Source organism: Neophocaena asiaeorientalis, unplaced genomic scaffold (assembly GCF_003031525.2).
Source record: "Neophocaena asiaeorientalis asiaeorientalis breed wild unplaced genomic scaffold, Neophocaena_asiaeorientalis_V1.1 scaffold879, whole genome shotgun sequence".
NCBI lineage: Eukaryota > Metazoa > Chordata > Mammalia > Artiodactyla > Phocoenidae > Neophocaena > Neophocaena asiaeorientalis.
In genome coordinates this window covers 502234-518862 of record NW_020175527.1, presented here as the reverse complement: position 1 = coordinate 518862, position 16629 = coordinate 502234, and the positions used below count along the sequence as shown (strand labels likewise).

General features: G+C 50.9%; 1 protein-coding gene across 1 annotated transcript in view; it reads right to left on the bottom strand.

The window, feature by feature from the left end:
- TMEM266 (transmembrane protein 266) overlaps nt 1–16629 on the bottom strand; it is a 136008-nt gene that overhangs the window by 26116 nt on the left and 93263 nt on the right. Inside the window, exons 7-9 of the mRNA XM_024768977.1 lie at nt 15261–15399; nt 13286–13401; nt 5832–5836 (exon numbers count right to left, since the gene is read on the bottom strand). Coding sequence (XP_024624745.1) covers nt 5832–5836; nt 13286–13401; nt 15261–15399 — 260 coding nt within the window. The remainder of the gene's footprint in view (nt 1–5831; nt 5837–13285; nt 13402–15260; nt 15400–16629) is intronic.

Below are 16629 nucleotides of genomic sequence, written 5' to 3'. Positions count from 1 at the left end.
GGGGGTTGTGGGAGGAATGGGCTGAGCATCCCAAGGCTGGAGGGGGCGTTCCTTACAAATCTCCCAACGACACTAGTCGCAAGAGTCTCTGACGTTTCTGGAGCCTTTTCCGAGTAATAAAAAACACGTTCCTGTGTCTCACCTCGGATACTGTGTAGTCTGGCCCCATAGTGAAGACAAGATGGCCGTGAGAGGAAACACAGCCGTGGTTTGCGGGAAGAGCATCGGAGGAAGAGGAGTCAGGGAACGGGATTCGTTCTGGTTACTTGCCTAAACGTGCCACCCAAGAGCCTTATTCTGGTGTCCCACACTGATGATTAGTGGAAGACGGGAAACCCCGCAATATTCAGGGTCAGTGTAACTAGCCGGTGGGAGCCCATTGTGGCTTACTGGACTGCGCCTGACCCATCTGTCTTCCAGCAACGCCCATATCCCCTCTTCTAGGAGGTGTTCCGAGGGCTGGCCAGACTAGACTGGACTCTAGTTCCCACCCTGCGGCGTACTGCCATGTGTTCTTATCTGTAAAACAGGGGTTATCACCCCACAGAGCTCTCTGAGGACTTGAGGGCTTCATAAAGGCTTTGTAAAAAGCTGCACACATTTTTATTTTGGTTTCATTTTTTGTTGTTGTTGGGGAAGGTTGCCTAGAGAGGCTTCCAGATGCCTCTTGAGTTTGTGGCTGAGACGGCTGTTCGCACTCTGGGGCCTCCCTGGGCCATCTGGGTGAAGGCAGAGTTTGGGTCTGACACTGAAGGGCCTGGCCATGGGCTCAGGAGGAAGGAGATCTTTCACTGCCACCTAGTGTTCCAAACACACATTGCATCGCTTTTGCATAACCCCACAACTTCCAGTCAAACCCCCAAAGGCCTGAAGCAGGGAAGCGGGTAGAGGAGTCCCAGGGAGTCCCCGGGCCTGGGCTCCCTACCTAGGAGATTACCTACTTGCCCATGATCCCAATCTCCAGCCTGGCCCGTCCCTGCAACGTCAGATCAAACCTCCAACTGCCTACCTGACAGCAACACAGAATTGGGGCACAGGTGTCACAAACTCAACCTAGTCTAAACAGGACTCTTCGCTCTATCCCCACACCTGCTCCTTAGGTGTTTTCATCTCATTTTAGCTGTATCCCCAAAAATGCAATCTCCTCCCTTGCTTCCGCACTTTCCCTTATCCTTGCCATCCAATCTGCCCTCAAGTCCAGCTCCCTAAGTGCTACCACAAGCCTGCCCACCTCCCTCCACCTCCACTGACAGCTCTCACCTGGATGACTGCAGCCCTACAGCCCTCTACCGTCCATTCGCCAACAGGGGTCAGAGGGATTCTCGTAAACCTAGATCAGATCATGTCACCCCTTGTCCATAGACCTCGGGTGGGAGAAAACCCAAACTTTTACCCTTGGCTTACATAACAGGTGCATGTTCTGGCTCTGCTTACCTGGTTCACTTCACCACATTCTTTCTCCCTTTACCTCCTGCTGTGACACAGGCCTTCTCGTCATTCCTTAAACACACTAAGTGTGTGTTGGTCTCAGGTCCCTTTCCCAGGGACCTCTGGTCCCATATCACACGGCTGGCTCCCCCTCTTGGAGGCCTTCCCCGACCCCTGACCTAAGGCAGCCACCCAGGTACTCCATCACATCACTCTGTTTGAATTCTCTACAGTGCACTTAGCACCTTCTGATATTTTTGTTTATTTTAATGTTTTATTATTTCTCTTTTGACAAAAGTGAAACACACAGTTGAAGCATTCACTAACACTAGGGTGGCCAGGCATCGGGGAAACTTCTCAATGTCAGTGTTCACAAATTTTGTCTCTGGGAACACTCAGGTTTTCCCAGAGTTCATCAGCCTCCTGCCTGAGGACACACCTCTGGCTGCCTCTGTGCTGGGAGCAGGGCAGAAAAATGGAGCAGAGGGTCCAGCCCTTAGATGAAAGGACTTTCACCCAATCCTCATTTTCAGCCCTGAACCTCTCCCCAGGCCTCTGCCTCACCCAGTGCCCACCTGCAGAGCCCTCTGGTTCAATTTCTCCAGGGGACGAACCTCTTGCTTCTTGTATGATGGGGGAGTGTGCAGAACTTGGGAGGGGATGTGGAGGGATCAAATATTATGTGTACAGACTTCTAGCCAACCCCTCTCCCCTGTGGTCAGCTTCACATTCACCCCGTTCCTCCCAAACTCTAAAGGGTACTGAGGGGGGAATTAGCCCATTTCCCTCACTATCCGCCTCTTTAGACACTTTAGGTATAGATTCTCCACTCTGCTAAATCGCTCCCCATTTCCCTAAATCCACTGAAATCTGTATCCTCTTTGTCCTGATGGACAGGACTTAAAGAGAGTTTCTTAATTCTTATGTGTTTATGATTTTTTTCTTTACTATCATCTCGGTGGAGTTCGGGGAAGGAGATCAGATAAACACGTGTGGTCGGTCAGTTCAGCTGCAGTAGTGTGCTGGTATAGAAAAAAAGAGGCCTGATTTATAGTACATGCTAATCTCTGGTATAAATACTCCCACCATGGCCAATTGCAAACTACCAACATGATGTCATGCAGAATTGTGAAGAAATGTGAACAGCTGGCTCTCACGAGTCAGTGGGAGCTCCAGCACACCACTGCCACCCTCACCGCTCTGTGAGAGCAGGGATATAGAATATAATCTATATAAGAATAGAATATAGAATATAATCTCTGTAAGAACAGGGATCTTGCCTGTTTTGTTGCTTGGTACACAGAAGGCACTCGGTAAATACTGCTGAATGAATCAATAAATCAATGTGTGAAACTAGTCAGCTTTGCCCAGCTTTTTTCTGCGGTTTCAGGCTGAGCCCTAACTCCAGCCACAAACTGGGCCCCAACCTTAACCCAAAGCTGAGGTAAAGCCTGAGCCCCAACACTGAGCCCCAAGCTTGGTCACACATTGAGTCCTGACCCAAGTCACATACTAAGACCACATCCTGATCACACACTGGGCCCTAACTCTGGTCTCAGACTAGGCTCAGACCTGGATCTCAACAACCCAGTACTCGAATGGGGCCACTGGTCTCAGAAAGTGAGAAAGCGAGACTAGCTTATTACAGAGTGGCCTTCTGTGCAGGGGGAGAGGGCTCGAGCCACCCTTCTCGCAGCAAGGTCTCAGATGTCACGTAGGGCCCATTAGGCAACCCTCCTTAGCTCTGCTGGGGCTGGGAGCCCCTCCTGCCCAGGCTGATCTGAACTTCCCATGGGCATACCCAGCCCACTTTCTCCAAGGCCGCTCATCAGGGCCGGCAGCCCTAGCTAATGGCCTCCTAGGCCACTCTGAACAGATGCATTATTGATAACTTGTAATTGATACAGAGCTGCCCATGAGTGTCCCACTGGAATTCAGGCCAGACGCCAGAGGCCATGGCTTGCCCAAGCCCACATGTGCAGACATAGGCATGTACACTGAAATAAGTTTTAGGCTAGAAATATGAACCCGAGTGTATGGTAGTTCCCCCATTCACTCCTTTATTCATTTATTCACTAAGAAGTCAGGTAAAGCATGGTGAGGGAAACGTTAAAATTCTGTTATGTGTATCGGAATGAAACTGCCTCTCCCAGCTTCATAGTGAGTCCTGGGTGGCCCCAGCGACAGGCACTGTCTGTGGCACTGCAGGGAACAAATGTCCCAGGAGAGTTCTAAGGGCTAGCTCTGGGTGACATTTGTGGCAGAAGAGGCACGGTGTGTCCGGGAGACAGAGACCGGGAGGTAAGAGGTGTTGGGGGAGGTCAGCAGGGGTCACACCAGGCAGAGCCTTGTAGCCATGGTAAGACATTTTAAGGACTTCAGCCCTTATTTAAAGAGAAACAATATACCACTGAAATCTTCTGAACAGAAGGGTGGAGGGGCGGAGGTGGAGGAGTGGGGATTCAGCTGAGCACCTTGAGAGGGCTGTGCTGACAGCTGAGCGGGGAATGAACTGGTTGGGGGTAAGCCAGGGCGGACATGGGAAGACCAGCTGGGAGGCTGCTGCAGCAGTGCAGGCCAGGGATGACCAGAATTTGGACTAGGGTAGAGACAGTGGAGATGAAGATGGAGACTATTTAGGAGGTAGAAGTGTCAGCATGGGCATGGATTGGAATGCGGGTGAGGGAGGAGGCAACCTGCTTTGGGGACATATTTTTACAAGCTTCACACCCAGAGGGCATGGGGTGGCTGAATGCTCTGATCCCTCACCCTGAGAAGGAATGGCTGACTCCTTACGGAGACACTGCAGATGGGTTAAATGGCTCTCAGCTCTGGTCACTGGCTGTGACAGCCCAGGGGACTGTCTGGATGTTCCAGCTGGGACCCTCAGAGCCTGGTTCCTGATTCCCATATGCTGAACATGGCCACATGTGCTTCTCCAGTTGATGAAGGGTTGTCAAGGGGTCCTAGGAGAGCAGGGCCTCTTTAGTCAGATGGGTGAACTGAAGCCCCGTGATGGGCAGGAGGCTTTTGTGCTGGGGGACAGTGTGGGGTAAAGGCTAGGACCACATGGTGCATCAGAGCAAAGTTGGGCCCAGAACCCATACCTCTGGCTTCCAGCCCCCCAGACCCTGTGTCAGGGAACTTGAAGCCTTAAGGGAGAGATGGAAGTGACCCAGCTCAAACAGAATATGGGGGAGCTTGATGGTAACGGGGGCCAGGAAAGAGCAGGAGGGCCCCCATGTGGGGAAAAAGCCAGGGTTGGAGGAGGAGCCTCAACTCTCGGCCCATCACCCCTCCCTCACTCTGACTTTGGTAAGTCTCCTTTCCTCTTTGGGCCTCAGTTTCACTGTGTGTTCAGTAAGGCTAACGGAGCAGCTGAATTCTGGTCTATAACAAGCTCTGGGACTCTAACTGGGAGGGAACAAACTGCAAGGACCAGTTAATTCTTGGTGCTGTCTTCAGGGCCATCCCCTGCTCCTACGGAAATGCCTCACTGTCAGACAGCCAACTCTTTAGAGAAAGATAACATAACCCAGAACCTCTAAAATGCATCAACAATGTGTAGCGTACAATAAGAATTACTATTCATGCAAACAAGCAGGAAAAAGGGATCGATTATCAAATCATAAAGCAGTTAGAGAAAAGTGTGGGAAAAGATGGACAAAATAGTTGTAGCATTTCAGTGGAGAAACAGAACCTAGAAAAAGAATCAAATGAAACTTTTAGGACCTTAATAGACAATATTTGAAATTGAGCACTCAGTTGGATGGGTTTAACAGCAGACTGGACACAGTAGAAGACAGGGATGTTGAACTTGAAGATAGGTCTATAGAAAAATACTAAAAGTTACAGCCAGGGATTTCCCTGATGGTGCAGTGGTTAAGAATCTGCCTGCCGATGCCAAGGACACGGGATCGATCCCTGGTCCGGGAATATCCCACATGCTGAGGAGCAACTAAGCCTGTGCGCCACAACTACTGAGCCTGCGCTCTAGAGCCCGTGCTCTGCAACAAGAGAAGCCACTGCGACGAGAAGCCCGCACAACGCAACGAAGAGTAGCCCCAGCTCACTGCAACTAGAGAAAGCCCATGCACAGCAACGAAAACCCAACACACCCAAAAGTAAAAATAAATTAATAAATTTATAAAAAAAAAAGTTACAGCCAGAAGAAGAAAAAAGAGAGAGAATGGGGGAACAAAATAGGGTATAAGGAAAAAGTGAGGCATGATCAGAAGGTCTAACATACGTAATTAGAGCTCCAGAAGGAGACTGATAGGATGGGACAGAAGCAATAAATAAATGATGGCCAAAAACTTTGCAAATCTAATGAAAACACCAACCCACAAATCCGAACCCTAAGGAGGATAAATACAAAACTCCCACACCTAGAAACCCTGTAGTCAAACTGCTAAACGCAGATAAGGAGAAACACCCATAGCGCTGAGGCTCTCCAGGTTCACGTGAGCCTGGGCCTCTGGGACAGAAAGTGCATGGTGGCTTTGAGGATAAAATGAAGCAAATTTTCCACTGGCAAACTGGTCCAGTGGGGAAAAAAAGACCATCCTATGACTTGGGAAGAAGGAAAGTGCAGTCACAGCCCTTCTTAATGCACATTATTAGCTAAGTATTTCTAATCAGATAACCTGACCAGATCTGCTGGGATCCACAGGGAAGCCCTCAGCGTGCATTACTGGAGTGAGTCAGGCCCCTTCCATTGGGCTGGGCTTTTAATGCATGCCCAGGCGGGGCCAGACCCCGGTGGGGTGGGGGGTGGGGGGCGGCAGGGCAGGCACACCCAGCCCATCTCTGCCTTTAATGGTCTGGTTTGTGAAGTACAACTGACAGGGCCTTGGCCTGATCGATGCACACTTTGGCCAGAAGCTCGATGGTATCTAATGCAATAGCAATAATTTTCTTCCATCCTATTAGCGCTGTCTGCACAGACTGCCCTGCCTTCAAACCCATCTGCTATTGGGATGGCATCCAATGTTTATTTCCATTAGTTTCGCCATTGTTGGTAACAATAAAACTCAGGAGACAGTTGCAAACTAATGATTTAGGAGCAGGGTGAAGCTGAATTCGATCTTGGCCCCTTTCCATCCACTGTGAAGATGACTGGTAGTTGGCCATAAATTTAAATTATGGCAAAAGGATAACATAAATTATTCCTCTGATGGCTAATTTTATCAGCTAAATAGGCTTGTCGTTAAAGCTATCGGCTGTTTTACAAATCACTGCCCATGTTTAAAAAAAAAAAAATTCACTTCCCACAGTGTGGATCTTGAATAATCCGGGTAACAAAGACTACTGTGCTGAGCTGGGGGCTTGTGGCCTCTGCAAGAAAAGAGGGGACTCTCTGGAACGAGTCAGCCTCTAGCGACACCCCCAGAGCCAGGAGAGAACCCCTTTCCTGCTGCTCGTGACCTGCTGAAGGGGCTGCTGGCCCTCGAAGGACAGTGGAGTGGACACCGCCCCCCACCTGCCTCCAGCGGGAATGCCTCTCGCTTAGGGTCCAGGTTATCGTCCTGTTTCTTCAGGAAACAGGCCAGGGAGACTTGCATCATCCAGGAAGGATTAATCATTGTGATGGTACCTCCTGCTAGTGGGAAGCGGGGAATGGAGGTAGAAACATCGTTAAGCCTATTAGGTGACTGTGCAGGTGACTGTTTTCTCCTTGGGCACTCAGACTACTTTTGTCAGCATCTGGTGCCTCAGGTGTGACCGTGTAGCTGAGTCCTCCCACGAAATGGGGGCAGAAACAATGTCACCGCTTTCAGGCCCAGACAGTAAACATCTGTGCAGAATTCTCTACCCTCCCTTTCTTCATCCCCTGGCTGAAGGGAGAAAACTCCAAACACTTAGAATAAGAAGGAGCCATGACACGGGAAGAGCCTGGAGGCCAGAGTGACTGTGTGGAACAGTGTCCCTTAACCCCCTCCCCAAAGTAATTGCATTGGGCTGAGGTGTGGGTGACAAACACGCTCCTCTTGTGTTCGGCCACTGAGATGTCTGGATTTGTTTAATGGAGCAGCTTGTGTTACTCATTCTAACAGTGACTTGTACGGATGCCCTATTTCTGGTGGAGGAAAATGGACACTGAACTCTGAGTTTCCACCCCAGCCCTTCCTTCCATGACAAACAGTGAGACACTGGGCAGGCAGCAGCCTCTCTCACACTCAGCCTTTCCATCTATAAAAGGATTAATAATACCCAGCCTGCCAACTTTGACCATCAAAGTCAAAATGAGCTAAGACACGTGGCAGCACATTTGTAAACGGCCACCATTATCACCATTTATTATATAAATGATTTAGTAGTATTTTTGTCCTCTCTCTTTTTTAACATTTACTGAGACTCCAGTGGGCCAGGCTTTATATATTCCTTGAATTAATCTGATATTCACAGCATCCTTGTGACATAAGCCTTGTTTCCTCCATTTTTCCAATGAGGATCCTGAGGTCCAGGGGTTAAGAGGGTTATTGGTGGAGCTGAGGTTAGAATCCCACTTGCTGATTCCCACGGTTAAGAGGATGCTCTCCACCCTCCCAGCTGCCCCCGCACAGGACTCTTCTTTCAGAGACCACCGCCTGCCCCAGGTCTAAGGCTGACCTAAGGGGCTCACAGAGTTCCACTGGCCTCCTTGCTGGGCCTCAAGTCACCCTAGACTGAGCCCCATCTCCCTGGGTCTTTTGCCAGTGGTCTCAGGGTGGATGGTGCTGAGGAAGAAGAACTTAACTGGTTCCACAGGGCCCAGCAGGGACGAAAAACAAACTTCGACCATGAACTGAGTTGGATCATATTATTTTGGACCAAAAGTTGTTGCAAGGCTTATAAAGCAAAGAGCAAGTACAATGGGGACTTCAGAATATGTTTTGGAATCAGAGCAAGGTCCTGGGCAGGAATGTACTAAAACCTCAGAAGTGGTTTCTTAAGACAAGTTGGAAGAATATATCACTGCATTGATTTAACCACTGCATCTAAAATAGCTTTGATTTCTGAAGCAGCCAGTACAAAGAAAGAGACAAAAAGTTCATACATCTCTCTGAAGGGCAGGAACTAGCACCCCACCTCTGGAATCCATCTGTGTACCAGAGAGATGAGTGCCTAAGAAAATTCTGGCTGGACGGGCAGAGAACAAAATCCAGATACAGAGCAAAATAAAAGTGAAAGGGCCTTCCAGTTGAAGGACTGTTGAATGCAGGGGTCTGAGGCGACCTGCTTCCACCACAGAAATGAGCCATCTGGAAGAAGGCTGCAGAAGGTCAGCCAGGGCTTGGGAAAGGTGAGACTGACCAACAGTGTCCCCCTCCCTCCCCCCGCCCCAACCCTGGCCCCTCTGGGCTCCTCTTTCCAGTAGGAATCTGCTAAGGATGAGGTGAGCCAGTAGTCAGGAGAGATGAGGGAACGAGGGAAGCACTGAATCCTGTCTCCCTGTGAAGACCAGAAGGCCAGTGTGATCCGGGGGGAGGAAAGGATTAGAATGAGCTGTAAGAGACCCCTGTTCCATCCTAATCTCCTAACTGGCCTCAGATTCCTCCAACTGCCAAATCCAGGGGCCCCTCATCTATAACACAAGGGAGTTCTGGGGCACCTTGGGCGTGGCCTGTGGTAAGAATGAGATGCCATGTGGCACAGCAGATAAAATGTGCGAGATATTCATGCAAGAAGCTGGCAAAGCATGTCACCCAAGAGTCTCCACAGGGTCACAGTAAGAAGAAATTTAAGCTTTCTAAAAAAGCTAAGATGAATTTAAAAAGAGTCGCTTTACAGCGGAGAGACCTGACGAACACTACGTCAGCATCAACATCCACGGTGATGTCATAGCGACAGTATGTACCTTTGATACGATGGGATGAGAATGGCACGGGACCTCTGTCTCCCTCCCCAAAACCCAGAACTCCAATCTAATCACGAGAAGAGCATCAGTCAAATCCCAACAGAGAGACATCCTATAAAATACCTGACCAGAGCTCCTCGAGACTGTCAAGGCCATCACAAACAAGGCAAGTCTGAGGAACTTGTATAGCCAAGAGGAGCCCAAGGAGACATGATGACTCATGTCATGTGGTGTTCTGGATGGGATCCTGGAACAGATCAAGGACATTCGATAAAAACTAAGGAAATCTGAACAATGTGTGGGCCTTGATAATAACACATCAATATTGGTTCATTAACTGTAACAAATGTATGATACTAATGTAAGATGTTCATAATGGGGGAAAGGGGTACAGGGTATATGGGAACTCTGTACTATCATCACAGTTTTCCTATAAATCTAAAACTGTTCTAAAAAATAAAGTTTATTTTTAAAAAGAGCTAAGATGAGTGAAGTGTTGGCAAACAGTTTTACAAATACATGCCAGGGAGAGAGCAAGGTGAACGCAAAGTGAGTGTTTTGTTTAAACTGAGATTCTACACACTTCATTGGAATTTTGGGTAAATTTCAATTTCTTAGGTAGCATATACAAATTCAGTTTGGAAATTGCTTCATTAAGCCCTAAGAAGTCCTGCTGGGAGAGAAAGAGAGCGCAAGAGTTTGTGACAAAGATGAACAGAATGACCTGGAATGGGGTTGGGGGGGGTGGGAGTGAGGGCAGCAGCAAGAGACTCTTTGGAAATGCTACTGAGACAGCTGAGGGCAGCCAGGTTTGTGCCTGCAAGAGAAGAGTTGTCCTCAGGCAGTGGTTTAAAGACACCCTGGTGCACAGTCTAATCAATGTTTTCACCGAGCCCTGAGAAGTGACATGGGTATAAAAATGCCATAGAACATGAGCCTCAGCAAGGTGGGCTGGGGAAGAACACCTTTCACAGATAGGACACCTGGATCTACTCCTGGCTCTAAAAGCCCTCTATTAGCTCTGTGCTCTTGGGCAAGTCACCATTTCTCAATTTTCTTATCTGTAAAATGGGTGTATGTGGAGAAATGGGTGATTAGTTCCCACAGAGTCACCATTTATCACGTGCCAGGCTTTAGGCTAAGCAATCACACAGCCATCCTTCAAGGATTGTATTATTATCCCCATTTTTCAGATTAGGAAAACCAAGGTCCACAGAGGTCCCCTTGGTGCCCAAAGCCACAAGTAGCCAAGCTGGCTTTGCACTCAGGTCTGTCCCTAACATCCTAACCATTCCAGGCACTATGCTCTCAAAGGGCCTAGCCATCCCTGACATTCCACGAGCCAGCATTCACATTTCTTTAAGGGCATTTTTTGCTCAGTCAAGTCCCAAGCCTGGTCTTAAAATCCAGCTGAAAATGAGGTGTCTATTTGCTCCACCCTGTGGAGCGGGCACGGCTCTGGGAGAGCAGCGTTCGTGGTTTCTCTGCAGAACCCAGTGACCCAGCGTGTGGCTCTGGCCAGCCCCTCCCGCCTCCCTGGCAGCCTGCTGGGATTCCAGCCCATCTGGCCCTTTTTTGCTGTCTTAACTAAGATGACAGGCTTCAGGTGTTTTTTAAATTAAAATGGTTTGTTTCTGTTTATCTCTTTTCCAGATGTCACTACGTAGAAGGAATCTGTCTTTATTTATTGGCTCTTTCCTGTGCAGAATCCAAGGGAGTCTCCCTCTGGCCCAGATCCCTGGGAAGGAGGCCACATATAGAGGGTGACGTGAACCGGGACGGCAGGAATGTGGGGTCCCCGGGGGCTCAGGACGGGGTCACAGTGGAAACCAGGAGGGGTGGCCTGCCATCAGCCACGCAGCACGTGGGCTGTTAACATGGCCGTGCGTTTATGGAGGGCAGCTGCGGCGCTGTGTCTGTGTCTTTCACGTGGCCAAATGCAACGAAGCAGAGCATTCATTTTCCTATTAGACAGCAGACTGAGAGCTACCTGACCACGCTCTGGCCGGGTCCTAGATGACACTTGAGCTGTCCTCTCCCTGACCCCTCCACCTCCCTCTGCCCCAAGCCCAGGCCGCGTTCCCCTTGGTGGTTCTACTGCCTCTACCGGGCTTCCCGTCTCCACTCCTGCCTCTCCCATCCGTCCTTCAAAGGCTTCCAGAAAGATGCACCAAAAGCTCAAATCTGAGCAAATCCCCCCGGCCCTGCTTCTAACACTCCAGGCTTCTCCCCTCACAACTGGATGAAGCCCGAACTCCCTGGTCAGCCCTGCGGCCCTCCCCAAGCCTGCCTCCTAATCCCCCCACTCCCCGCCTCTGCTCACACCCTGAACAGCCTTGATTCCCCCAGCACAATGCCCACTCTCGTGCCTCACCTGTCCCCTCTACCTGGCGCCCTTCTCCAGGGGTCCGTGGCTCAATGTCAGCGCCTCTGGAAACCCGTCCACCCCACCGCCCCCAGAGCCCCCGACGTGTCCCTGCTGAAGCATGCATTACACGGGACTGCTGCTGTCTATCATGGGCCTGCTAAATGCCCCGAGTCACCCAGAGCCTCCTGAGGGCAGGGGCCTGTCCTGTGCACACTCCTGGCAGACCAGATGCACGGGTAAGCACGAAGCTGATGCCAACTGCTTCGGGACTGGAGTATCATTCTTCTTCCTAGCCTAGCACTCCGTGTAGACGGCCCCACTCCCGGGACCCCATGGACAAGGTGCCCCTGGGGACTGTGTCCCCTGATGGCCCCTCTTGTCACTCATAAGCGTTTTGTGCTGAAGTGAAAGGTCGTGGTGTTCCCCAAGTAGATAAAGAGATAAATGTTCCCGGACAGACTTTCCAAGGGGATGACTTGGCAGACGCGACCTGCATGTTCCTGTGGGGTAATTCCACACACTCCCCACCCGCTCCAGCGCCTCCTCCAGCCACGAGAGCCTGGGGCTGGGGAGCCAGGAGACCCACACGAATGGGGTGCTGGGCTGGGGACAAACACGAGTTGGACGAAGCCTGCCCTAGGGGAGCATCCAGCTTAGAGGGAGAAGCAGCTCCGGGTGCGAACGAGCACGGCCAGCGGCAGTGAGTGCCCAGGACCCTTGGAGGCCGACAGCGAGGGCTTCGGGGCTGGGGCCCATCCTTCCACACACGTTCCCACCACCCCCACCACCTTGCGAGCTAGTCGCTCTGTGGCATTCCCACCCTGCACGGCTGGTACCAGAACATTCCCTGCACTTGAGGCTATGTTTCTACAGCGCTTTGCAGCCTTGCTGCAGGGCCCTGCTGTCCTCCGACCTCCTGAGCACCCCAGTCCCCTCCCCTAAACTCCTATAGAAGGGGCTGTCTGTCCCACTCACATGGGAGCGGTCCCCTCATCTTAGGGAGGAAAGAACTGAGGGCAAAGAAGTGTGTGACTTGGTTGTAGTCCTGGGGGAGGGAGCAGAGGACTGGGGGGCTGGACATTAAGAGAAGCCTCTGGATTCCCAGACAGACCCTCTCCGAGCCTCAGTTGCCCGTCCCCCTGGCTCTGCCCAGCACAGCCTTGGAGGGTCCGTCCCTGTCTCTGAGTCTTTGCCAGGGTTCCTAGAGGGCAGAGGGCGCTGCTGAAGCCTCTCTAGTGTGTCTGGGGGTCCTGGGTGGCAACTGGCCCACAGCGGTGCCCAGCAACCTCTGTACACAGAATCCGACCCCTGCTTCAGAGACCGCCGTGCCCAGAAGACCCTGATAACTGAGGGGATGACTCAGCCGGTTCAGGTTGGAGAGCTGACTGGTCACCACGGAGAGATGAAAAGAAGCCTGGCCTTAGAGCCAGGGTGGAGTCCGGGCCTGGCTGGGCTGGGCTGGGCATGAGTGACCTTAGAGACGCATCTCCCCACTCTGGGCCTCAGGTTCCCATGTGTCTGTGAAGGGGCTGGAGGAGGTCGCTGACTGCAGGGCACCTGCAGCTCTGGCACCCTAGGGGACTTTAGAAAGCACTAGGGTCCTCAGCCCTGGACGGAACTGGGCAGAACTGAGAGTGGCCACGCGTTACCCCTTGCTCCTGACAGATCTGCGTCAGTCTCTCCAGCTGCTCATCCTGGATGGCCTTGGCCTTCTCGTACTGCTGGATGACCATCTCCATCTCCACCTTCACAGGCAGGACGTAGGCTGGAAAACAGAGACAGCCCCGTGAACAGCTTGGCAGCGGCAGGGCTTGGTGGGGGAGGGGCTGGTCCCAGCATCCAGCCAGCAGCAGGCTCAGGCCCAGGTGTGGTTCCTGGAAGAACTGGGGCGGGGGCGGTGGTGTCAGGTATCCAACAGCACCCAGAAACTATAAGAGGGCTAGAACCCTAACCCATCATGACTAAGATACCGTTTTTTTTTTTTTTTTCCTTTTCCATAGTGATAGAAGAACCCTTAATTTTGGCTGTGTGCACAGCTGCCTGGTATGAGGACTATGTTTTCCAGTCTCCTTTGCAGCTGTGAGAAGCCATGAGACTACATCCTGGACGACAGGATGCAGGTGCAGATGTTGTGCAACGGCTTCCAGAAGCCTTCCTTAAAAGGCACCTGGAGTTGAGGAGGAAGTGGAAATATTAGAACCCTCCCACATTGCTGGTGGGAATGTAAAATGGGGCAGCTGCTCTGGAAAACAGGAGTTCTTCAAAATATTCAACAAGGAGTGACCATATGGCCCAGTAATTCCATACACAGGAATCTAAGAGAAATGAAAACATATGTCCATACAAAAACTTGTACATGAGTGTCCACAGCAGCCCAAAGCGGAAACAGACTAAATGTCCATCAACTGACAAATGGATAAATAAAATGTGGTATATCTATACAATAGAATACTATTTGACAAGAAAAAGGAACAAAGTACTGATGCATACTACAACATGGATCAACCTTGAAAACATTCTGTTAAGTGAAAGACGCCAAACACAACAGACCACATAAATGATTCCGCTTATATGAAATGTCCAGAAGAGGCAAATCTATTCAGACAGAAAGTAGATTAGTGGTTGCTTAAGGCTGGAGGGGAATGGGGAGTGACTGCTAATTAATGGGTATGGGTTTCTTTCTGAAGTGATAAAAATGCTCCCAACTTAGATTTTGGTGATGTTTGCACAATTCTATGAATATACTAAAAAGCATTCAATTGTGTACTTGAAATGTGTGTTTTATGGTGTGTGAACTATATCTCAATAAAGATGTGTAAAACGAAAAGGCAGCTGGGGCTTTCCTTTTGCTTCTTTATCTTCTTCCTCCCTTCCTTCTTCCTATTGGCTGAAATGAGGATGTGATGGCAGGCACTGAAGCAGCCATCTTGAACCATGAGGGTGACTTTGGAAAGTAGGCTATGTGCAGCAAAGCAACAATACAAGAGGAACCTGGAATCATGACTTCAGAAGCTCCTTATCGGCCCTGGACTGCCTACCTTACTGGCCCAGGCTTTCATGTGGGAGAAATAAGCTTCTGTTTTTGTCTTAGTCACTGCTATTCTGAGTCTCTGTTACTCACAGTTGATCCTACTTATAAAAGACATACATTGAGACCCAGAGAGAGAGCCTGGACTCTGGATTACGGGGCCCCATGAGCTCCCGGCCAGTGGCAGCCCCTCAGGGACAGAGCCAAGAGCAGAGCCCGTGCAGATGGGGGAAGCTGAACAGCTTCACAGCTGTTCACAGCTTCAGGGGTCCTGGGCTTCACTGCTGACTCAGAGCTGGTTTCCTGTGTGACCCTCATCCCTCTTGGCTTCAGTTTCCCCATCTGTGAAATGAGAGGAATGGACTAGATGATCTCCCAGTGCCTTTCCTGTGTGGGCCTTACAAAGCTGGACCTGATCACATCTCAGTTTGATGAGGACTCTGGATCAGGGGCTCCCTGGCAAGATGTCAAACCCCACAGTGTTCACAGGATGGGACATGGGGCTGGGGACCAGGGAGCGGGTACCCCGATAAGGGGATGAGAGACCCCAGAGACCATCTTTCCTGCCTCGAACTCACCCCTTCCGGGCCACTCACCGTCAATGACCCTCTTCACCCGCCAGATCCGGAGCACAATGATGAGGCTGATGGCATCCCAGGGGCTCCTGGGCCCATTAGCCACAGTGGACGCCACCATCGGGGCCAAGGACAGGATGATCACAGCCCCATCAAACACCTGTGAGAGGAGGTGGATTTCAGTGCCCTGGGCCAACTTCCTGAATGTCCTGGGACCAGAGACCAGGTCAGGCAAAGCAGCTGGTGCTGGCCAGGGATTCCCCTGCACCCCCCTCAGAAGTTCACCCCCATCCCTGGCTGCCTCTCGTGACCCTCCTTAGTCTTTAGGGACCTCCCACCCCAGACGTGCCCCTGAGCACTCTCTCTCCTCCAAGTGACCACAGCCCATCGCCAGCCTTGGTTCAGACGGCCTTGGGCTGTTCCAAGCTTCTTTTGCAAGCATATGTCTCCAGCATCTTGTCCCTTCTCGGGATGGGGCTTGCATGCCGTGTCGCGGGTTTCCTGCGCTGGCCTCAATGAATCCCTCACTGGCAGTGGAGGCTGAAGGCAGGCCCCTTCCCCCTGGGAAGCAACGGCCTAGAGCCCACGTCTCATCTGCATCTGGTGCTGGTGCTGGGTCTCTAACCCTGCGTGCAGGCAAAGCTCGGAGAGAAGGGGACCCAGCCTGCGCTTCAGCTCTGGGCCTTGACCTTCCATCTGCCTGTTCCAGCCTGGCCTGGTCTGAGACTTCCACAGGCCAGGCCCCTATGTCTGCTCCCAGCATTTGGCCCAAAGAGGCTAAAAAGTGTGTGTGGTGGGGAATGGGGTGGTGAGGAAGGAGTGGGCAGCAGACACTGACAGCCTTGCCTTGTCCTGTGAGCAACAAACTCTGGGGGTCAGCCAGCCTCCCCCGCACCTCATCTCCACCCACCACACGCCACCTGCTTTTATACAAAACAAAGCAACCGGTTTGCTCTGCAGAAACCCAGGCTGAGAAACACTTTTATGGTTCCCCCACTCAGCTATCTGATCATGGGGCCATTTTAGAGTGGATTTGTTTTAAAACACATTTCAAAAGCTTTCCAAAATGATTCAAGAATAACTTTTTATGGCATGGACATATAGACACCACCAAATGTAAAACCGATAGCTAGTGGAAAGCAGCCGCATAGCACAGGGAGATCAGCTCCGTGGTTCGTGACCACCTAGAGGGGTGGGATAGGGAGGGTGGGAGGGAGACACAAGAAGGAGGGGATATGGGGATATATGTATATGTGTAGCTGATTCACTTTGTTATACAGCAGAAACTAACACACCATTGTAAAGCAATTATACTCCAATAAAGATGTTAAAAAAAAAAGAATAACTTTTTAAATTTTGCAGAAAGTCAAGGAGATATTTTATACCATTC